The sequence below is a fragment of the Lepidochelys olivacea genome (genome assembly GCF_965140295.1).
Source record: "Lepidochelys olivacea isolate rLepOli2 genome assembly, chromosome: 24".
Lineage (NCBI taxonomy): Eukaryota > Metazoa > Chordata > Testudines > Cheloniidae > Lepidochelys > Lepidochelys olivacea.
The window spans coordinates 5,228,473-5,251,773 of NC_140434.1; the positions used below are offsets into that span (position 1 = coordinate 5,228,473).

A 23,301-nucleotide genomic window follows, 5' to 3' on the forward strand; every position below is an offset into this window, starting at 1 on the left:
GCCGAGTCCAGTGGCCCCTAGTGGCGGCTAGCAGCATTGCAGCCCATTTCTGTGGGGGAAGGAAATTCTACACACACAATGTTAATTTCTGCAAAATTCTGCATTGCGCAGTGGTGCAGAATTCCCCCAGGAGTAACAGAGCTCTTCTTCAGGTCTGGGAAAGGTATTCAGGAGTGTCATAGCTAAACACAAGGTGGAACTTGTTTAGCATAAGGAGTTAACACATATTCTAAGGGACCCTGCAAGGCGAAGTGGCTCATTGACACCCCTGCAGTTAGAGGATAAAAAGGGGGTTTACAGATTGGCTTGATGTCTTATTCCGACAATTGTTATTAAGACCACAATCGTTAATTCCTAGCCAAGTTGTGAATTTAAGCTCCCAGGTTTGTCTTTTGAAGGTGTTGTGCAGGCTTCCTTTGCAGCTGAGGACTGAGAGGTCTGATATGAAGTGAACATTTTGTGAAAAGTGTTCACCTCTGGGTGATATGGTGTTTTTGTCCTTTATCATTTTTCTGTGTGAGTTCATTTGAGAGTGTAGTGATTGTCTAGTTTCACCGACACACTTGTTGTTGGGGCTGTTAATGCACTGGATGAGTACAGCACATGTTGTGATCGGCAGGTAGGTGTAGGACCCCTGGATCTTGAAAGGTGTGTTCTGGGCATTATAAATCTTTGCAGCCGTGGCGATACATCTGGAGGTTTTGCATGTTGTTACAGCAGGGTCTGGTACTGCCAACTTTCATTTTTCTGGGTGGGTGCTCCACCCTCACTCTGCCCCAAGGCCCCGCCCCCATTCCGCCCCTTGCCCCAAGGCCCCACCCTTGTTCTGCCTCTTCCCTCCCCCTCTCCGAGCCACTCCGCCTCTTCTTGCTCCCTCTCCACCCCCTCCTCTCAGCGCCTCCTGCCCACGTGAACAGCTGATTGGCAGGTGGCCGCTGAGCGGACACTATTCTTTTCCCTGGTTGCTCCAGCACCCATGGAGTCGGCACCTATGCCAGTGACCACCCCAAACCCACCAAAAAAAATATTATCTACTGCTGGGCCCTCCCCTACCATAGAATAGGCTCCCAGGAGAAAGGCCAGGGTACGCACCTCAACACGCTTAACATCACCTTCGCCAACCAAGGACATTCCACAAGAGAAGTCGATCACACCATGGAACGGGCTGGCCACTGGGCCGGTATTAAACCGGACCGCTTTGCTTTTCAAGGGTTTGTCCCGCATCCGGTACACAAGCAAAACCAGGCATGGTTTTGTCCAGTATTGGGGGGAGAGGGGGGTGAGATGATGTTTTTAAGAGCACGCCACTCTGCCCCTGCCACCATGACCTCATACGCAATGTAACACTGACGGAAGTGAAAAATGGCACACGCACACACCCGGGCGGCAACGTTCCCTCTAATTTTTGACAGGCCCTGGCCACAAAAAATTTCTTCTGTGCAAATGTTTGTGTGCGTGGGGTTTCGTCGTGTGCATGGGGTTCAGGATCTGTGTGCACGCCCACATGCGCACAGCTTAGAGGGAACAGTGCCCTGCGGTGTGATCTTGCAGGCACCATGCACCCCAGGCTGCACCCGCGGGGGTGGGGAAGTGAGCTCTTAAAAATGCCCCCCTCCCCCGCAGCACGCTCTTAAAAAGGGCATCCCTTGTCAGCATGACGTTGCAGACATGTGCCCCAGGTCACGCTGGCCAGGGTGGGGTCACGGCAGCAGGAGCCGACCCACGCCATTTGCAGAACATCCGGGAATGTGTGGGCGACCCCCACCCCCAAACACCTCGAGAGAACCTGTTTCGATGCCAGTTACATACTCCATGGGGAACCACACCCTGAAAAGTTCCTGGCTGACCCCCCTTTTCTAATCTTCGAAGAGCCCCCCGCAACCTGGCCAAGCCCCCCAGATCAGGACCCACCAACTCAAAACCCACCACACCCTCCCCCTCTCTGCCCTGCAGCCCACGTGCAGCACTCGTGGCTGCTGCAAGCCTCAGAACCCAACCTGGCGGGGGGGGGGGAAAGCTGTGAGCGCGCATGCTCATTGCACGACTAAGCCTTGCGGGCGGCCATGTTTGACTGGGGCAGAGGAGGGCGGACGCCATCTTTGTTAAGGCCAAGAATCACGCGAGGGAACTGGGCCGGGCGAGGCTTCTGCCCGCACCTAAGATGGCGGGGCAGGCCGGGCTGGTCATTGGCCGAGCGGACGGCTACGCGAGCCGCGCCTCCCTCCGCTGACTTCCGGCCGGGGGGTGGAGCGGGTGCCGGCTGCTGCTGGCCCAGGTCTCGGGGGCGCCATGGGGGCGGAGCAGGGGCCTGGGGGCGCCCGCCCGAGGTGAGTGAGAGGCGGCCGCGCAGGGGGCGGGGCTTAGCTGGGGGGGTCCCAAGGGGGCTCTGCGACAGCGCTCACCTGGGGTGGGGGTGGCAGCTGGGGGCCCCGGGGGAGGCAATTGGGGGGCTCGGGAGACAATTGGGGGGCCAGGGTGCGACATATGAGGGGCCAGGCAGGGGCAATGTGGGTTTTGGGACAGGGCCCACCTGGGGGGGCAGGGTGGGACAGGGGAGGGGCAGTTGGGATAATTGAGGGCCTGGAGAGGCAGTTGGGGCAAGGTGAGAGAGTTGAGGAGCTGGGGGGGGGGCAGTGGGAGGCTCTGGGACAGGGCCCACCTGGGGGGCAGGGTGGGACAGGGGAGGGGCAGTTGTGGGGGCAGGGAAGGGGCAGTTGGGATAATTGAGAGCCTGGAGAGGCAGTTGGGGGCAAGGTGAGAGAGTTTAGGAGCTGGGGGGGGGCAGTGGAAGGCTCTGGGACAGGGCCCACCTGGGGGGGCAGGGTAGGACAGGGGAGGGGCAGTTGGGATAATTGAGGGCCTGGAGAGGCAGTTGGGGCAAGGTGAGAGAGTTGAGGAGCTGGGGGGGGCAGTGGGAGGCTCTGGGACAGGGCCCACCTGGGGGGCAGGGTAGGACAGGGGAGGGGCAGTTGGGAAAATTGAGGGCCTGGAGAGGCAGTTGGGGCAAGGTGAGAGAGTTGAGGAGCTGGGGGGGGCAGTGGGAAGCTCTGGGACAGGGCCCACCTGGGGGGCAGGGTGGGACAGGGGAGGGGCAGTTGTGGGGGCAGGGAAGGGGCAGTTGGGATAATTGAGAGCCTGGAGAGGCAGTTGGGGACAAGGTGAGAGAGTTTAGGAGCTGGGGGGGGGGGCAGTGGAAGGCTCTGGGACAGGGCCCACCTGGGGGGGCAGGGTAGGACAGGGGAGGGGCAGTTGGGATAATTGAGGGCCTGGAGAGGCAGTTGGGGCAAGGTGAGAGAGTTGAGGAGCTGGGGGGGGCAGTGGGAGGTTCTGGGACAGGGCCCACCTGGGGGGCAGGGTGGGACAGGGGAGGGGCAGTTGGGATAATTGAGAGCCTGGAGAGGCAGTTGGGGACAAGGTGAGAGAGTTTAGGAGCTGGGGGGGGGGGCAGTGGAAGGCTCTGGGACAGGGCCCACCTGGGGGGGCAGGGTAGGACAGGGGAGGGGCAGTTGGGATAATTGAGGGCCTGGAGAGGCAGTTGGGGCAAGGTGAGAGAGTTGAGGAGCTGGGGGGGGCAGTGGGAGGCTCTGGGACAGGGCCCACCTGGGGGGGCAGGGGAGGACAGGGGAGGGGCAGTTGGGATAATTGAGAGCCTGGAGAGGCAGTTGGGGGCAGGGTGGGACAGTTGAGGAGCTGGAGGGGCGGGCAGTGGGAGGCTCTGGGACAGTCCCCACCTTGGGGACAGTTGGGTGGGAACAAGGGGGAACAGAGGCTGGGCAGGGGCAGTTGGGGGATGTTGAGCTGGGGGAGGGTCCAGGGAAAAGGGCATTTGAGGAGATGCGTCTGGGGAAAATATCGGGGGCATTTTGAAGGAAGGATGGAGTGGGGCCTTGTGGGAGGGCAACTAGTGAGAATGCTGGAGGGGAACAGGCCGGGGACACCTTGAAGGGAGGATGGGGCAGGACACAACTTGGGGGAGGTCATGGGGAGAGGGAGAGATGGGGTGGCAAGGCCTGGGGTAGGGGGTCTGGGGTGAGCTTGGGGTGCTAGGGAGGGGCAGCTGGGGATAAAGCTGCAGGCCAGGCAGTGATGTGAAATGATGGTGGAGTCAAAAAGGGGTGCTGTTTCAGAAGCTGGGACTAGAAGGATCCTGTTCTCCACTCAAGTCCCTTCTGCCAAAACTTTCAAATGTCTACTGACTTCTGCATATGTCCGTTTTTGGGTGCCCCAAATTAAATACCTATAGCCTTGTGTTCAATAAAAATTGTGCAGCACCTGCCCCTCCACTGCAAGGAGTAGCCCTTACCAGTGACCCTCAGCTGATCTGCACACTCCATAAAACAAGGGAGAGTTCACCATCTGTACAGTAGATCAGAAGAGCAGCTTTGGATCTTTCCAGAAAGCCAGTAGGTCACCCCAGTCAGCTCTCAATTTGAGTTGTGGGTGCTTGCCTCTTCTGAAAACCAGCCATGGATTGTCCACATTTGGGTGCCCAAAAATTAAGGCAACTGAAATCAGTGTATGTGTTTGAAAGTATTGGCCTTAACCTCTCCATGACTCAGTTTCACTCTATGTAAAATGAGCATGATGCATAGAGGCACTGTGAGGCCTTATGTTTGTAAAAGATGTATTTTTTTATCCTAGGATAAAAATGGTATAAAAGTGTGAAGTATTTATTAAAAATTAGTTATGTTGAGCCACCTAACCAGCCCAGGTTCCCTCTGGCCTAGTACAGAGACAAGAATTAAAACTAGGAGATCCTCAGTGGCCTGGCTTTCAGGAATGTTTGACCTCCTGTGTTTAGAGAGAGTCCAGAGGCAACATAGATCTTGGGATGGCAGTTTCTCAGCCTACTTCTGGATAACTCCCAGGACTTCAGGCCAAGGCATTAGTATGCTGACTGGGAGATATTCTGGTTTGGAGCAAACAAAGGCTCTGTCTTCATTGGTCAAAGAATCACGTTTAAATACAGGTTTCAGAGTAGCAGCTGTGTTAGTCTGTATTCGCAAAAAAAAAAGGAGTACTTGTGGCACCTTAGAGACTAACCAGTTTATTTGAGCATAAGCTTTCGTGAGCTACAGCTCACATAATCGGATGCATAAAGTGGCTTTATGCATCTGATGAAGTGAGCTGTAGCTCACGAAAGCTTATGCTCAAATAAATTGGTTAGTCTCTAAGGTGCCACAAGTACTCCTTTTCTTTTTGTTTAAATACAGTTACAGCAAAAAGTTTATAACACAGATCAGTCGGCCTGTGTTAAAGGGGTACAAATTGTGTGTGTTTGAGACTAGGTTGGGCTCTAGTTCCAATCATTGCTTGGCCTCCTTTGACACAGGCTACATTCCTAGTGATGCCAGGCACTCCTCTCCCCCACTCATCTCCTTTAGAGATTAATCCATTGCCATAGCCCTGCTTCCATCACTGGCAAACGATGGGATTAAAGCAACGTTGTCTGTTAGATTTAGATTTCAAATGAAGGTGGTTATTAACAAGACATAGAGGAAAGTACAGTCTCTCCCCCAAGGAGCTGACGGTCTCAGTAATAAAATCAACACAGTATAGAACCTAAAACCAATGCAAACGTTTCTTTGGACTTGTAAAACTCCTGTGGGTGGAGGGAAGGCATTACAAGCCAAGCATTGCAGCTCTTGCAACAGCTTGAGAGCCAAACAAATGAAACTAACTAGATCCAAAAGTGAAAGTGACCAGCGTGTCATTGTTCACAATGAGCATGCTCTGAGAAGTAAACTAGACCTCACCTAGTTCCATGGATTTAATAATCAATGGTGATACTAATAACACAGGTAAAGTCAATATGATTTTTGACCTCGCTGTGTTACTTCTAAACCTGTCATTGAGCAGCGGAGCAGACTGGGTTGAAGGCCTGGACTATCCGTGAAAGTTCCACCAGTGTAACTGTGTTGGTTAAGGGGTGTGATTTTTATGCTGAAATAGTTCTACTGGTATAAGCCTAGTGTGGGCATAGTTATTCTGGTACAAAGGTGCCTTATAGTGATTTAGCTTATTCCCCGTCTTGTATGGGAATAGCTATACCAGTTTAATCACTTTTATATTGATTATATATACATATATCCAGACACTACAGAGGGTTTTACTGCTTTAGCTATACTGATGTAGTTACAGTGGTACAACTTGTATGTGTAGACAAGCCTTTAGCTTTCTTATATTCCATTTGTCTCTTTCAGTTGGCGGTAGCAGTGAGTCATGGTTTTATTTTTGTACCAGGTAAAATAGGATACCTTTTTTTTTTTTTTTTTCCATTCAGATTGTTGTTTTGCAAATACCATGTGGTATTTTCAACCTCACCCTCCAGTCTGAGCATCATTAGAAGTTGTGATGAAGCCTATAACAGTGTTTGCTGAAGTTCTTTAAACATTTTGTTGGCTGATAGTAAGCAAACATTTTTTTTAAAATGTAAAGGACTTTTGAAGGGATTTCGTCACCTTGAAATCCTCTATTTCCTTCCAAGGGAATAAGCAAATATGTAAATTGTTTTATCATGCAAATTTCTCTCATAGTCTTGGTTATTTGACTGTTATTGATAGAACCTGAAATTTGGGGCCTTATTCTTATTTACACTAAGGCTTCTTTTTATCACTGTAAAATGGCTTTAAAGTAGGCATGAATTAGTTAAACCTTACAGCTCCCTTTCACTGCCAGAGCTGTGTAAAGAGGCCTTAGTGTACCTGAGAATCAAGCCCTTCACAATAACTTAACACTGTCAATTACTCCAATATTCCATCTGACTGTTTTGGTTTCCTAGTAGGTTGCAAACATAGGGTCCCTGCAGTCAGTGGCATTATCACAGCTGTCTTGATCTGTATGATTAGGGGTTGTCTACACAGGGAAATTGACCAGAATAGCTATTGCTTTCAAAGTGGATTAAACAAAACTAGGAAAAGGCACTCTTCTATAATAAGTGTGTCCACACAGGGAGCTGTTGCTCTTTAAATTCTACCTTCATCTGAAATAACTTTCAAGTGTAGACAAGCCCTTTGAAGCAAGTTGTACAAGTTGTGTCTAAAGCTGAATGGCTCTGACCTTTGTATTACATAGCCAGGATGTTCTCTGACCGATATGACTGTTCTACACTGAACCCAGGGAGGAGTCTTTGATCTGGAATGGGAAATGTTCGGTTTAACAATAATCTGGTTCCGGTTGGATATTATAACTTTATTTTGGCTTTTTTTTTTCGTAATGGTTAGTGACAAACACTGTCTGGTGGGAGTTCCCAGATTTAGATCTGTGAAGTCTATGGTGGGTTGGGGCAAACTTTGCCAGAGGAGGAAACTATACTGTATGCTTGGTCAATACTGGCAAAATTGGCCTTCTGTTGGCCCAGCCTGAGTGGTTAGAGCACAGGCATTAGAGGCAGATGTGGGGAGTTGTTCACGAAGCAGCGACTTTGTTCCTTACTCTGCCACTGATTAAGTATGGGACCTTGGAGCAAATCCCCTCACCTATGTACTTTTGATTCCATGTCTGTATAATGGAGCTAACGCTACTTGTCTATACCTGGGTGTGTGAAGAATCCTGTCTGAGATCCTGAGATGATAGGTTCGGTGCTATAGAAATCCAGGCGATTACTCTCATGGGTTATTTTCCCCTGTAGAATTTATGAATGTATCCAAACACACTTTTCATGGGTCAGGCCTACCACCAGCCACCTCTTCAGCGTGAAAGAGGAGCATCCTCAACTTCAGAGAGCTCTCTTGCAAGCCGCTGCTATATGGCTAACCTTAGTATGATGCTTTAGAGCCTGTAGATAGAAGGGTGTGGGGGATACCATAGCAGAGGTAAAAAGAAAAGGAGTACTAGTGGCACCTTAGAGACTAACCAATTTATCTGAGTGGAAAATACTGAATGCATCCGATGAAGTGAGCTGTAGCTCACGAAAGTTTATGCTCAAATAAATTGGCTAGTCTCTAAGGTGCCACAAGTCCTCCTTTTCTTTTTGCAAATACAGACTAACACGGCTGCTACTGTGAAACATAGCAGAGGTAATGTCACGTGAGGGGTGAGTTGCCATGGCTCTCTGTATCAAGTCTCTCACTTATACGCATTTTCGGGAGCGCTTGTCACTGAGGGCTGCTGCCTGGGCATTGTACCTTTCCACCTCTTCAGCACTGATGTGAAGGGGGTTGTTTTCAGTTTACAGGAACTGCATGAGAATCAAATACCGTCTGTTTCTGCTGATAGTCGGAAACTGAATAAGGGAACCAGCAGGAAGCTCCACTTGCTGCCTTCCATGGCTTTACTTGAGATAGTAAACAGACCTTCTAGTGAGAAATATGGGAGACCTATTGGCCGCTCTTCTGATCTCTTATACAGATCGTGAGTTTTCCTTTGGTTTATGGAACGCCCAGATCAGTTCAGTGTCACTGGCGTGGAGGGGTGGGCACTGTATCATCCCTGTTCCTAGCATCTCCACAGGAAATGGAAGCCTATAGCCTGTGTTTTTGAATGATCCCAAAGTGCATAAAGGCTCGAATCCTTTCCTATAATAAATTCCCCGCTTGCGCTCACGCCCAGTACTGCCTCAGGTATGGGAGGGCAAAGAGTTTATTGTCTGGGGAGGCTGCTGACAGTGGAGTGGTTCCCAACCACCAAGACTTGTGCTCTAGCATTCCCCTCTTAGCTCAGCAAAGTGCCTCTGGGCTTTGTCCTGGGGCATCCCTGCTGCCTTCCTCCTATTCCTTCGTGGGTGCCCTGACTCTCCAAGGAGCTAGGCCTGCTCCAAACAATCAGCTCAAGCTTCGCGGCAGGTGAGCGCGCAACAGTTCAATGGGAGTTGGGACGAACAGCTCAGAATCTTATCCCAGAGAAACACATCCCCACAAAGGTTGGCACTCGTTGGCTTATGGCATGGCGGGCAATTCAGCAGAGATCAGATGGTGGGTTGTTAGGCGAGGAGAGACCTGTGTTAAATAGGGTCGGCTGAGTTGAAGGGGGAAACTGAATTGTGAGTAACCTCTTACTGTGTCCTGCTGCTGGAGATCACGGTGTTCTGTGGCATGAATGTCCATATGGCCCCAAGGAGTCATTGTGTTTTACTGAAACTCCGCTCTGATCCCTGACTCTGCGAGTGCAGCCGTAGCTGGAGGCATAATGGGTATTTCAGGATTATTGCACCAGAGAAGATTATCTAGTAAAGAAAGTGATTATGGCTAAAATGAGCAAAGTTCATCAAAGTACAACCTACATCTCCTTGGCTGTGGTGGGCTCCCTGAACCATGATCTTTGCTAACTTTCTTTTCAGGCTCTTTGTCTTCACCTTAGAGGCACTACATAATTCTGTGCTTGTTTACATCTGTGCTCTCACTTCCTCCTTCCTTTAATCCTTATTCTTAACTTTACCCCTTGACTTGCATTTCCAATCAGTGAGGGGGAGGGAAAAATGAGAGGAGCATGGAAAAACACATCTGTGATTCATGCGATGAATCTAAGATCTTGTTCAGAGATTTCAAAACATATCACCCTTTACTTTGTAGACAGCCTAGGACCTGAAGGGTGGGATCCTGAAGGCCAGCAGCACCAGTGAACTCAGAATGACAGGGAAGAAGCTGCGCTGGTTGCCAAAAAATTTTCCTGCTCCGCATGCTCAATAACAGGTAATATTTAATTCTTCATCCATAGATCTCAAAGCATCTCACAAAGGTCAGTAAGCATTATTTTACAGAGGGGGAAACTGAGGCACAGAGGGGTGTGGTGACATACTTAAGATTTCAGTATGTCATAGCAGAGCTGGAATAGAATCTGGGTTTCCTCCCAGCTGGTGCCCTATCAGTTGGATCATGGCCATGCCACTCCAAAGGAAACTAAAGTCAAGATAGCATGAAGTGAGGGGTTCTCACTATGAGTAGGTTCTCCCTCATTCTGGAGAGCAGTGTGGATTTTAATCATAATTTAAATCAACAACTAGGAAACGTTGGGGGAGGGATAGCTCAGTGGTTTGAGCATTGGCCTGCTAAACCCAGGGTTGTGAGTTCAATCCTTGAGGGGGCCATTTAGGGGTCTGGGGCAAAAATTGGGGATTGGTCCTGCTTCAAGCAGGGGGTTGGACTAGGTGACCTCCTGTGGTCGCTTCCAACCCTAACCTTCTATGATCCTAACTTAAGTCATGTTTTCCATTTATATTTTCCTAAATAAAGATTGATTCTCATTGGTTGGTAATCATTAAAACATATTGATTTGCAGTTAAACATGGCCTTTGCACTTTATGTGGTGCTGCTTTTTGCTAATCAGAAGGATACACCATATCTATGCACAATTATTTAAGCAGTTCTATAGCTTAACGTACCCTTGTTGAAATTCTTAATTTTTACATTTTTATTACATTAGAAAATGGTGAATGATGCATTTCTTGCTAGATTAATTTTTTTACTTACGATATGAGTCAAGCTCTTTTTGGAAATTCAGCATTTAAACTTTTTATTAAATCAAGCTACCCTAAATGCACTGGATACATAAGGAAAAAAAGTTTATAAAAAATGTATTGCCTTTGAAATTAACTGAGGCCTTGTTTACGTTACAGGGTTCGGTCAACGGAGGGCGGCTTCCGTTGATCTAACTCTGTATAACGTCTAGGATGCTACAATGTTGGTCCTGCTGTTGTAAGTCGCCCGCTACACCAACCTAATAACTCCACCTCCGTGAGAGGCATAATGCTTAGGTCGAGGTAGTTAGGTTGATGCAGTGTGTGTGTAGACACCGCGTTGCTTGCCCAGCTCAGGCTGTCAAAGACAGCAACAGGTGATATAAGCGCAGGGCTGACATGCCAGAGCCTCTCCGCCCCACGTGGGGCTGGCAGGTGCAGTGGCTGGTCCCCGAGCTGTCAGTGCCCCATGCTGTCAGTTAAATCAGTGGAAGCGCTCCTGGTGAGGATGTGCACCACCAACAGAGGGGGCGTAGTGTGGACATCAAAGACCGCAGTCATTTCTGCGGTGGCTGTGCACCACCCTAATTTAGGTCAACTTTAATTTTGTAGTGTAGACTTGCCCTGATTTATTAAACAAAGAAAGTATTAGCTGTAGTTAATGGATTGAACTGATAATTTCTGGTCACTGTCCTTCAAGGTTTTAGTACTAGTAGATTTTGCCCTCTAACACCTAGTTTTTATTCATAGATTGGAAGAGGAGACTCATGGTTGGTTTCTTAACTTTGAGCTAGTCCCTGAACTGAACTAGTTGAATAAACTGAAGTGAAGACAATACTTGCTCTGTATCTTCTGAATATATCAAAAACTGGTTTGGCACTTCATACACTGGTTCCAGGTGCTTAGCCATGGAACTTGCACCAGTTCAGTGGCTTGATTTTCTTTAAAACTTGTCAGCAAATCTGTACTACTTAATATTTTTTATATTTAGGTGTTATTTTAATAGATTATAATGAATTTAGGTCTCACTGTAGGTTGTCATTATTTCAAATTTAATTTTAAATAGGTTTATTTTTTAAAAACCTGTATTTAATTTAAATTAAAAAAAATGTTTTAAATACATTTTTATCCACCCTACTGGAGACCTAGCATGATGTGGGCAGCTGATCCACTTTCTGCTGGTAGTGTGTTAGAATGATTAATCTCAGAAAATGGGGGAAATCAATTCGGTACCTCTTAACTTGGTTCAGGGATAACTGCTGGTAGACTCAGCAACACCACTGTGGGGCCTCATGGCAAATCCTGTTGAGTAACCACCTCAGCCTAGACATGTCTATGCTCAAGAGGCTTGAATAAACCAGGTGTGTCCTCATGTACAAAGTCCCTATAGCCACTTTCTGGTTGTGTGTTCATCTGTTAATGGCAAAATTTCTCCTTCTCATTGACTGCTAGCCAACTGTGGGATCCTCAGATTTACCCATCACTACCCCCCAGGCAATCAGAGCTTGGGTGCTGGGTGCCCAAGAGGCTAGGCCACTTGTTTCACTCAGGCCCCACAAACATCATTATTTATAATAATGGCTGGTTCTTAAGTGGACTTAGTCCAGCCCTTGGCTAGCTGGAAGGTCACTGCAGGGCTGAGCCCAACGGAGAAAGGAGGCTTAATCCAAAAAGTCCCTTACTCCCCTCCATCTTCCAAAGGATTAGACTATCTGATGATCACTAATTTTAATTCCCCTGCATTCCAGGGAATTATGGAGGACAAACGCAACATCCCAATCATCGAGTGGGAGCATCTGGACAAGAAGAAGTTCTATGTGTTTGGTGTCTGCATGACCATGATGATCCGGGTGAGCGTTTACCCCTTCACGCTCATCCGAACACGGCTGCAGGTCCAGAAGGGCAAGAGCCTCTACAACGGGACCTTTGATGCCTTTGTGAAGATATTGCGGGCGGAAGGGGCAGCTGGGCTGTACCGGGGCTTCTTGGTCAACACCTTCACCCTAATTTCAGGCCAGTGCTACGTGACCACCTACGAGCTCACCCGCAAGTACGTATCCAAGTACAACAACAGCAACGTGGTCAAGTCGCTGGTGGCCGGCGGCTCAGCCTCTCTGGTGGCACAGAGCATCACGGTACCCATAGATGTCGTTTCCCAGCACCTCATGATGCAGCGTGAGGGTGAGAGCATGGGCAGGTTCAAAGTGCGGTACCAAGACTGCAAACGTAATATGATCTTCGGCCAGACCAAGGACATCCTTGTACAGATCTTTAACGCCGACGGACTGAGAGGCTTCTACAGGGGCTACGTGGCCTCTCTGCTCACCTATATTCCCAACAGTGCCGTATGGTGGCCTTTCTACCACTTCTATGCAGGTAGGTGGAACACGGAGGCTTCCACAATGACTTGGCATGGGCAGCTACTGGGCACTTTGGGGTCTGAGTGCTTAAATGTGAATGCTCCCTGATTTTCAGTAATCCCTTTTTTTTCGACATTACTCCTTGGGGCATTCTGCCCCAAAACGTTAAATTCTGCACACAGTATTTTAAAATTCTGCAAAATTCCGCAAATTTTATTTGTCAAAATAACACCATATAATCACATCAGTTTCCATTATTTTGGTAATTTATTTCAAAATACCGGTCTGCAAGTATGTCTGTAACAGAGCAGACAGACATACAAAAATTCCCCCAGGAATAGAGTTAAAGAAACCCCTATGACAACCCAGTTCCTGTTTCTCTGTCCCCTTACTCTCCCCTCACTCCCTGCCACCCCCCCCCCCGAGCCCAGCCAGGGGGCCAGACAACCACAACCTCTCCCTAGCTGTGGGGTCCCCCATACCAATACACCTGAACCCCCTCCCCCACATAACCCAGCCATGGGATGCCCCTAGCCCAGATACCTGCACTCACTCCCCCTCCACAGCTCAGCCACAGGACCCCTGAGCCCAGCTACAGGACCCCCCCCCCCCCAATTGCACAGATACCTACACTCCCAGAGCCCAGCCACAGGGCCCTCTCTTGCCCAGATACCGCCCCCCTCCAGAGCTCAACCATGGCCCCCTCCCAGCCCAGACACCTGCTCCTCTCTTCCCCCAGAGCCCAGGGACCGAGAAGGAAAGCCTGATGCTTGGTCCCAGGCTTGCATAGAGTTTTCTGCGCGCTGCCCTCTCCGTTCTTCAGGGCATGCTGGGAACTGCAGCTGCCAGGAACCCTCTAGCTCCCTCTCCCTCCCCCCAGCAGTGTCTTCTCTCTGTGAGCTGGGGTCTGCTGGGCCCAGTGCTGGCTATCAGGACTGCAGCCCATTTCTGTGGGGGAAAGGAAATTCTGCGAGCACAACATTAAGTTCTGCAAAATTCTGCATTGCGCAGTGGTGCAGAATTCCCCCCAGAGTATTACATGTAATTATGAAATTACTAATTCAGGACTCAATCTACTAATTTTGCAAGGTAATTTTGTAAGCATGCACACACATTAAAAAAGTGCATCTCTCTCACTGCTACTGAGGTCCGACGAACACAGGAAATAGTGTCGCGGCTGCTGGCGTTATTCTCCACCGCCCCACGGCACCTGTGCACTGCACAGTGAGACTCTGAAAGGAGGCAAGCTGCAGCAATTGTTTGAGGTGATGGATTCACCACCTAACCCACAGCATGCGTTGCAGTCTAACTGCCCAGAATGGACCCTGCTGGCCTATATTAATGTGCACTCAATAGATAGTGTGCACCAGCAGGGTCTGCATGGGGCGGTTAGAGCACAACATGTAGCCGGTGGCTTGTGCGGGGAATCCAACACCCCGAGCCCTACAATGCCCTATCAGACCCTCCCTACACGGCCTTCTGGGGAGGAGAAGTCGGAGGGGCAGGAGGAGGCAGTGGCAGCGGAGGAGAGGGAACGCAACAAAGAAGGGAGAAGAGAGGGATCATCCTGGGATAGATGTCCTGGCCACGGTAATTAAGGGCCCTAGGCAGCATAGGAGGGCAGCTTTCCTAGGGTCAGTCCACCCCTTCTTCTTGTTTGGGGATTGTTTTTACATAAATATTCCTAAACGTCTCAGAGCAAGGCTGTTATCTCTGTAAATGAGATCAGAGTCCCAGCCACAGTGATTCGCACTCATGCACTTGAACTGACTAGGGGCTGGAAAGGCGTTTTCCCCACAAGGCACAAAGGCAGAGAGCGGGTCAGGGGGGTATGACTGTCCCCTGGAGCACTGAGCAGCCATCATCTCTTGGATCAGGTGGCTTGTATCCCATTTGATCACATTCTTTAATCAGTGGAGAGCGAAGCATTGATAGACCTCAGCTCTGGCAAGAGAATGGCATGGTCTAACCCAGTGGTTCTCAACCACTGGTCCAGGTCCCCCTGGGGGGCTGTGAGCAGGTTTCAGGGGGTCCGTCAAAATAAACCAGAAAACAGGCCCTGCGTTAGACTTGCTGGGGCCCAGAGTAGAAAGCTGAAGCCCGAGCCCTGCCGCCCAGGGCTGAAGCCAAAGCCTGAGCAACTTACCATCACGGGGCCCTGCTTGCTACCCCATAATACTGACCCTGGCTTTGAATCTACTGCATATGCAGAAAACTTGTTGTTGTGGCACAAGTGGGCCATGGAGTTTGTATAGCGTGTTGCGGGGGCCTTAAAGGAAAAAGGTCGAGAACCGCTGGTCTACACACAGGACTGAGAGCCAGGAATTTGAGTATTAATCCCAGCTCTTATATGCTGTGTGTGGCCTTGGGCAAGTCATGTGGCACATCTGCCAGGACTTCCCCATCAGTTACTTGTGGATCATACTTGCCTCCCACACAAGAGTGTGGAAGAGCTGATGTTCACGTAATGGTTTGAAAATTAAAACTGTTTCATATGTGTGACTTGTACTTTCTCAAGTGTGGAATGTGGGGCCCTTTAGGTTGCAAAAAGACTTCTAGGGTATGAAATCCCTTAGCAGAGCCAGGAAATGGAGCTACAAGCAAGTTCAGCTGTGGTTGTGCATCTAAACAAAGATATGCTTGTGTTCAATAGGTTTTAATCCTCGGGCCAAGCCTACTGTTACATCAGTGGCTCTCAACCTATCCAGACTCCTGACCCCTTTCAGGAGTCTGATTTGTCTTGCGTACCCCCAAGTTTCACCTCACTTAAAAACAACTTACTTACAAAATCAGACCTAAAAATACAAAAGTGTCACAGCTCATTATTACTGACCAATTGCTGACTTTCTCCTTTTTACCATACACTTATAAAATAAATTGATTGGAATATAAATATTGTACTTACTTTTCAATGTGTAGTATATAGAGCAGTATAAAGTCGTATGAAATTTTAGTTTGTACTGACTTCGCTAGTGCTTTTTATGTAGCCTGTAGTAAAACTAGGCAAATATCTAGATGAGTTGATGTACCCCCGGAAGACCTCTGCGTACCCTCAAGAGTACACGTACCCCAGGTTGAGAACCACTGTGTGACATAACAAAGCTTTCAGGAGATCATTGTTCCTGTGCAGAATGCCTCCGGACTCAGCTAATTTGTACAATACAGGTGATACTCGGGCTGTTACCAAACTGTAAAGTTTCTAGCCCAGCTGATATCTTTGTCTCCCACTAGCTGTTTGGTGGGTGTGTCATTCCACAAGGGGATTTGTTGGCTGTGATTGCTGTACAGTGCACTTCACTGATTCTCAGGGTTTGCCACCATTAAAAATACAGGCATCCCATGTGTCCAGCTCACTCCTCAGAGTTGGCAGATCCTATTAGCGAGGCAGAGAATTGCCTTGGTACGTGGGTCTTGGACCACTTGCTGGTTACAGTCGGCACGATTGCTTTTAATGCCACAGCTCTTATTTCTCCAGCTCTTGGGACACTGTTGTGGTTTGAGCTTCCCAGTAGCTGCAATCCTTACCTTTGAAATCTGCTCTGCCCTGTTTCATCCAGCTGCTGCTTCAGCACACAAAGCGCAGTGTTGGGTTGTAAAATCTCCACGGTGTATAGGTGCTTTTTTAAAAAGGTGTGGGGCATAAACTATCCACAGTTCAGATAAGCTCCATTCTCTCCTCCCAAAACCTGATCATTTCTACTTGGATATTTATTTTTAAAGAATCATTTAACTTCTGTGATTGGGTCAGCTTTCCCAGAAAGGTGGTGAGATCTCCAGGACCCAGGCTCAGAATGCCTTTCCTCCAGCTCCTGATGCTCTGGATGCTTCTAGTTTATATCTTTGCACAGCACTCTGGTCTTGATCTGTCAATACAGTCATCATGTGACCTGTCCTGAGGCACAAAGTACACCAGTAGAAATGATCCATGGTTTTGGGTTTGCAGCCAAAATAGCCTCTAGAGCTCTCTCCTTGTTTTCTAAGCAGACACAAGTACATCTTAAAATATGAACCTATACAACAAACAGGGAATGGGGAATAACTGGATAGATGGCAATACTGCTGAAAAGGATCTGGGGGTTAGAGTGGATCACAAACTGAGTCAACAGGGTGATGCAGTCGCATAAAGGCTAATACCTTTCTGGGGTATATTAGAAGGCAGGTCATATATCAGAGATGGGAGGTAATTGTCCCACTCTACTCAGCACGGTTGAGGCCTCAGCTGGTGTCCTGTGTCCAGTTCTGGGCACCGTACTTTAGGAAAGATTTGGACAAATTGGAGAGTCGAGAGGAGAGCAACAAAAATGATAAAAAGATTTAGAAACCCTGACTTATGAGGAAAGGATAAAACCCTGCGTATTTTTAGTCTTGAGAAAAGAAAACTGGGATGGAGGGACCTGTTCAGTCTTCAAAACTGTTAAGGGCTGTTATGAAGAGGGTGGTGATCGATTGTTCTCCATGTCCACTGATGGCAGGGCAAGAAGCAATGGGCTCAATCTGCAGCAAGGGAGATTTAGGTTAAATATTAGGAAAAACTTTCTAACTAGAAGTGCAGTTAAGCTCTGGAATGGACTTTCAAGGGAGGTTGTGGAATCTCCATCATGAGAGGTTTTTAAGAAGAGGTTGGATAAATACCTGTCAGGGATGGTCTAGGTTTACGTGTGCCTGTCTCAGAGCAGGGGACTGGACTTGATGACCTTGCGAGGTCTTTTCCAGCCCTATATTGCTATGATGAACAATCTCTTTCCTGAAGAAACAGCCATTAAATTGCTCTGTGTGTGTGTGTAAGTGTTTAAAAACTACACATGATGTTACTTAATATACTAACATGTAAAAGCAGAATGAAGAAAGCGATGGCCCCCACAGTGTGGTAAGCTCTTTAGAGAACACATCGCTCTCTGCTTGGAGGGATGTAGCAAGAAGCAGTGTTACAATTCACTAGGTACTACCCTTCTGGAGACTTAAATAGCCTATGGAGGAGTCAGTTTAATACAAATCTTTGCAGACAACATGCAGTGTTTTTATATTAGAGCAAACAACCTAGTCCTAGAAACATAATGAGGCATGTGAGTGGTGCATAGGTATGTAACAAGTTTACCCATCTGTAAAACACGGATTCTACTCCGTGAAGTTGGTATGGGTGAGTGCTTGGAGTTCTGGCTGGAAGGAGGCACAGAACAGCTGAGTATATACATATATACACGTGTCTGTAACTTTACTCTCCCTCCCGTTCCCAGAACAGCTCTCTCGCCTGACGCCTAAAGACTGTCCACACCTCCTCCTCCAAGCTATATCAGGGCCACTAGCAGCTGCAACGGCTTCCACTCTGACCAACCCCATGGATGTCATCAGGGCTCGCGTGCAGGTAAGAGCTCGTCCTAAAGGTAGCGTGGTCTAGAGGGCAGGACTGGGAGTCACAAAGCACAAGTATTGTCCCAGCTCTGCCACTGATCTGTGCAGCTGTGAGCAAGTCACTTTGTCTCTTTTCTCAGTGGCTTCTAGCATTTATTTCTAGGTGCTCCGATGGATTGTTAAAAACTCTCCGTGGCTGTAAAATGGGGAGATTACCCCTTCGTTTTTCTCCTGATCTAGTGTCATTAAAGGCTTGTCCAGAGTGGGGTCAGAACCTTGCTAGCTAAAGCCATGTTGTGAGACTGTTGTTGGTCACAGGATTCCCGGATTGGTATGAACAGAGAAATGGTCCTGTGTAAATTTCATGTAATCTTGCTATGGACGGACTTCTAGGGGAATCTGTAGCACTGTTCTCACGGGAAAGATCCCTATCCACAATGGTCACGGAATCCATGCTAGTACCCTGGTACAGTTTAAATTCAATTATACCAACCTGCTTCTCCAGTGTATTTTATTTGGTTTATTTCCTGACCTGATGAGCACAAAAATACCCCCCTGATTTCAATCCCTTGCTGCTCCTATGAAACTCTGTTCTTGTTGGTCAAAGCTCATATTATTTTTCCTTTGCACTTCTCCTGATCTCCCATCTCCGCGCTCCAGACTGTAACAGCGTCGGCATGTAAAGACAGGTTTCAGAGTAACAGCCGTGTTAGTCTGTATTCGCAAAAAGAAAAGAAGTACTGTGGCACCTTAGAGACTAACCAATTTATTTGAGCATAAGCTTTCGTGAGCTACAGCTCACTTCATCGGATGCATACTGTGGAAAATACAGAAGATGTTTGTTTTTATATACACAAACCATGAAAAAATGGGTGTTTATCACTACAAAAGGTTTTCTCTCCCCCCACCCCACTCTCCTGCTGGTAATAGCTTATGTAAAGTGATCACTCTCCTTACAATGTGTATGATAATCAAGGTGGGCCATAGCTGGAAATGGCCCACCTTGATTATCATACACATTGTAAGGAGAGTGATCACTTTACATAAGCTATTACCAGCAGGAGAGTGGGGTGGGGGGAGAGAAAACCTTTTGTAGTGATAAACACCCATTTTTTCATGGTTTGTGTGTATAAAAACAAACATCTTCTGTATTTTCCACAGTATGCATCCGATGAAGTGAGCTGTAGCTCACGAAAGCTTATGCTCAAATAAATTGGCATGTAAAGAGCGGCTGTGAGGCAGTGAGCAGGAGCCAGCCAGAATAACCTAGAACTTACACCTACATGGCACACTTTCATCCCCAAATGATATACATGTCGCACTGCTGAAAGGCAGCCACCTCTGGAGATGTGGGCAGCACCCAGCAGGAAGTGAAATTCTGTCCCGAGACAAACTCCAGTCTTGTGGGGTCTCTAATGTAAACACATAGGGTGATGGAGAAAACATAAAATAATGCAAGTGCTTAAATTCCACTATGGGCAGGTTGTTGCATCATTGCGTTGTCACAGGGTGGGCTGGTCCTTTAAGGGCATTGGGTTTAGCTGCACATGTGACGAATCAGCTGCCTCGCAAGTGGCTAGATGAAAATTCAAGCAGCTCAGTTAGTTGGGAGAGCCGCAGAGAGGCTCCTACAGGAAACCCTGGGCTAGGGAAAGGACCTGGAAGGCGGCTTGCCAAACTAGCTAGGTGCAAGACATGACTCAGGATCCCACTGTATAGGTAGCAGAAGAAGCCCTCTGAGGTATAGGTGTTAGAAGGGTTCATGTGGCAATACCTGGTTTACCTGTGTGGTGACGAACTGTGTTTGGATAAATGGATTATTTGGAAAAAGGAACGAAATACTGACACTGGTGGGAGCTTCATTGACACGCTGGCCAAGGAGCTAGCCTCTAGCTTACACGGGAGTGGGGAAACTGAGGCAGGGTCCGACCGCAGGTTTGCGAAGTCCCAGTTACAGTCTTCTTTGGGGTTTCTTGCATCTTTCTTTGGAGTAGCTGGTTCTGGCCACTGTCTGAGCAAGGGCACCAGACTAGAGGGACCTTGAGTCTGATCTGGTGCTCTAGTTTCTATGGTTCCCCCTCACATTAAAAACCAGAAGGCAATTCAGTGGTATGCCCCTTGAAGGAGCTCAACGGAGTGCAATATCTTCCAGTCTTATTGCAGAACAACCCCTTATGAAACCACAAATGCAGTTGTTTTATCTGCCACTGCCCGAGCTGCCTCTCTGAGCAATCGCCTCTCCTAACAGTTTCACTCTTGGCTTTGCAGGTGGAAGGCAAGAGTTCCATCATTCTCACTTTCAAGCAGCTAATGGCAGAGGAAGGCCCATGGGGCCTCACTAAAGGCCTCTCCGCCCGCATCATATCCGCCACCCCTTCCACCATTGTCATAGTGGTGGGGTACGAAACGCTGAAGAAGTTGAGCCTCCGCCCAGAGCTTGTGGACTCTAGACATTGGTAGCAAACACTGAGAGAGAGAGCGTCTTATAAACCCTATGGATTGAGACAGTGCTTAAAAGCTCAGCGAAAGAGAGAGAGCTGGGCTACTCCTTGGTCTCCCGCAATTACAGGATTGTGTAGTTTCACAGCAGAGGACAGAATCGAGAGCAACTGCAGTCACCTCCTCAGGTCTGTTGCAACACAACATTCTACTGTTATCCGGTTGGAAAAACAAACAAACGTATGGCAAAGCTTTTGACTGACAATTCATTCAAGGACAACCAGGTGTGTGAGTGAAACCCAACAATTTCCTGGTCTCTCTTAAATGAAAGACTATCGGGTTAAGCAAAAAAAAAAAAAAAAAAGTTATTCTTGAAATGAATTGTAATCTTTTAATTTTGCCAAATTTCCATATGGGGGGAAATGTACAAACTCTAGCAGGGCCTCCTGGTGGAAAGTCTGCTAATTGCAGGGGTATCGTGGGAGGTGGAAAAATATATAATATATATATGTGTATAGTAAAACTTTTCTCAAACATCCTTTTTTTATTTTTAAAAAATGAGGGAAGAGAGTAACAAATACCTGGATCAGTTTTTAAGACCTTGCTTACCACTTTCTGAATAGATCTGTACATAATTTTTGTATATGCTTGGAAACTATTTCACTTCCTTGCACATCTTCCAAGTGTCAGAGCTGGTGTTCTGATGCTCAGGAGAGTTAAATAACATTTGAGCTGTTTGTTTCTTTAGGCTAATGGCAATTATGGCTCTTAATCCAGGTTTTAATCATCTTTTTTTTTTTTTTTAATTGTGGGGGTTTTTTTATTTCAGGGTTGGGCAGGGAGGGGAGGACATTTATTGAGGGACTGACTGGTTAACTCTATGCCCTTGGCAAATGTGAGTGTAAACATTCTACATCCAGTGGAAATGTCTGCTGCTCCCCACCCTTAATTTCTGTAGGCACAAACAAATCCAGAGAGTGGTGGAAATGCTCAACTGCCCTGTCTTTAGGTGCAAATTGAACTGGATGTGACTAAGGAGTAGAAGCTGAACTTGCTTTAATTGACATAGGATGCAAGAAGGAAAATCGCTTCTGTCTTTCCATCCATACCTGATAGGTGTGCATGTATCAGATACTGAGTAATGGTTTATTACTACAGAATAGATCAAAATCCTGTGTCTGGGGGAGAGGAAGGGGTTTTCACCAACTTTTGCTGTAGAGAAAAGCTTATTCCAAACTATGGCTTGTCTCTTACCAAACTAAGGCTCCGAATCAAGTTGTGCAGCACGAGCCTGTACTCAGTGGGTCCGATTCTGTTCTTAGTCACATTACCCCAGACTTGCATCCTGTGATCGAGAGCAGAATCTGGCTCTCAGGTCTTGCTTTTCCTAGCTAGTTATAGAGGTTGTGGGGGCTCAGTAAGATCGAGTAGATAACACACTACTTCCAAATAACTGATTCATATAGCTCAGACTGATACTTGGCTGCCTGTTTTCATCCATCTGACTACCTTAATGATGATTTTTTGGTGCCAACCCTGTTGTACTGCAGCTGTCCATCTCTTGTTCAGCTGTCCACCTGTCTTCTAGCCCTCAGTAGAGCATGGGCTTCCCCTGAGCCCCAGATGTGCACAGACTTAAGGAGCTCCTGGTTTACTCTGCAGATAGAGTGAGCACAGTCAGCCCTGGGGCACAGAATAAAGGCTCAAAGTTCAGACTTCCTGTGTGACATTGGGCACTGTGCTGCAGTTCCCCTTATATTACACGGAGAAAATAGTACTCTTCACATGGGATGTTACGAGGATAACCATGAGGTGCTAACACACCATGGTGATGGGTACCATATCAGGAACTAGACAGAGGCAAGAAGGCCAGCTGGTACATCCAGCATCTTACCCTGACTTTGCTCTCCTCTGAGCTATGTGCATGAATGCTCAGTGTATAGAACTCCCTTCTTCAATACACTATAGTCCATAATACGATACAAAACCCTATTCCCTTAAAAAGAAAGATGGGGCAAGAGGAGAATATCAAAATTAAGAATCGAACCCCGTGAACTTGCAGGGGGGAAAATGTGGGTCCTAAACCAGTAAATACGGAGAAAATTTTGTTGAAATTACCTGGGATAATGAGTTTCCCTGTCCCTGGGCATGCTGTAGGAGGAACACACTGCTTTGTGTGTGTGTGATATATAATGTACATATGAAACATCAGTGATATGCAGGTGAGGTGTCAAATATAGCAAAGAGTTATAGTCCTACTGTGGACTTCAATGCTGTAAGTAAACTGAAATTGTATCCCATGATAAATTAGTCCTCTTTCATTTAAAAACAGAAGGTTTTCTTAACTCGGGCAGGTAACTTATGATTTCTAGTGGGTAACGATTTCAAATACTCTGGAGTCATGTTGCTTTTTTTAACTACCATTGTTTTATTAACTGAATTGAGTGACCTGGAATACATCCCCTCATGCAGAGCAGACACTGTGCTATAGCTGCCAGACACTGATCCTGAATGGGTTGAAAAGCACTGACCAAATGGCCAGAATCTCCTCTCTGAAGTCCATACAGGTGGCTGTCACTGAAGTCTGTGGATCTGAGGGCAGAATTTGGCCATATGTAAATGTATCACAGTACAGTTTTTAAAAAATAAAACAGTTGAGTCTTCAAACCGCGCACAGAGGCTGGTAATGCCACTGAGTGCTTCTGCAATTGAAGAGAGCTGCGTTCGTCAAATGACCCATTTCACACTTGAGCCAGTATG

The 23,301-nt window shown here is 47.6% G+C and overlaps 1 protein-coding gene across 2 annotated transcripts; it reads left to right on the forward strand.

Moving 5' to 3' along the window:
• Positions 1–2,258: 2,258 nt before the first annotated feature.
• Positions 2,259–21,348, forward strand: SLC25A44 (solute carrier family 25 member 44). Of its 2 annotated transcripts, none has more exons than XR_014709486.1 (5): positions 2,259–2,327; positions 9,510–9,629; positions 12,142–12,769; positions 17,993–18,115; positions 20,371–20,395. XR_014709486.1 is itself a non-coding variant. In XM_084613926.1 (5 exons), exons 3-5 carry the CDS (start codon positions 12,148–12,150, stop codon positions 20,560–20,562), a joined length of 942 nt encoding a protein of 313 aa, XP_084470052.1. In that variant the 5' UTR covers positions 2,259–2,327; positions 9,510–9,629; positions 12,142–12,147; the 3' UTR covers positions 20,563–21,348. The 2 variants fall into 2 exon arrangements, 1 of the variants encoding a protein (XP_084470052.1); XM_084613926.1 differs by having other exon boundaries at positions 17,988–18,115; positions 20,371–21,348.
• Positions 21,349–23,301: the final 1,953 nt, after the last annotated feature.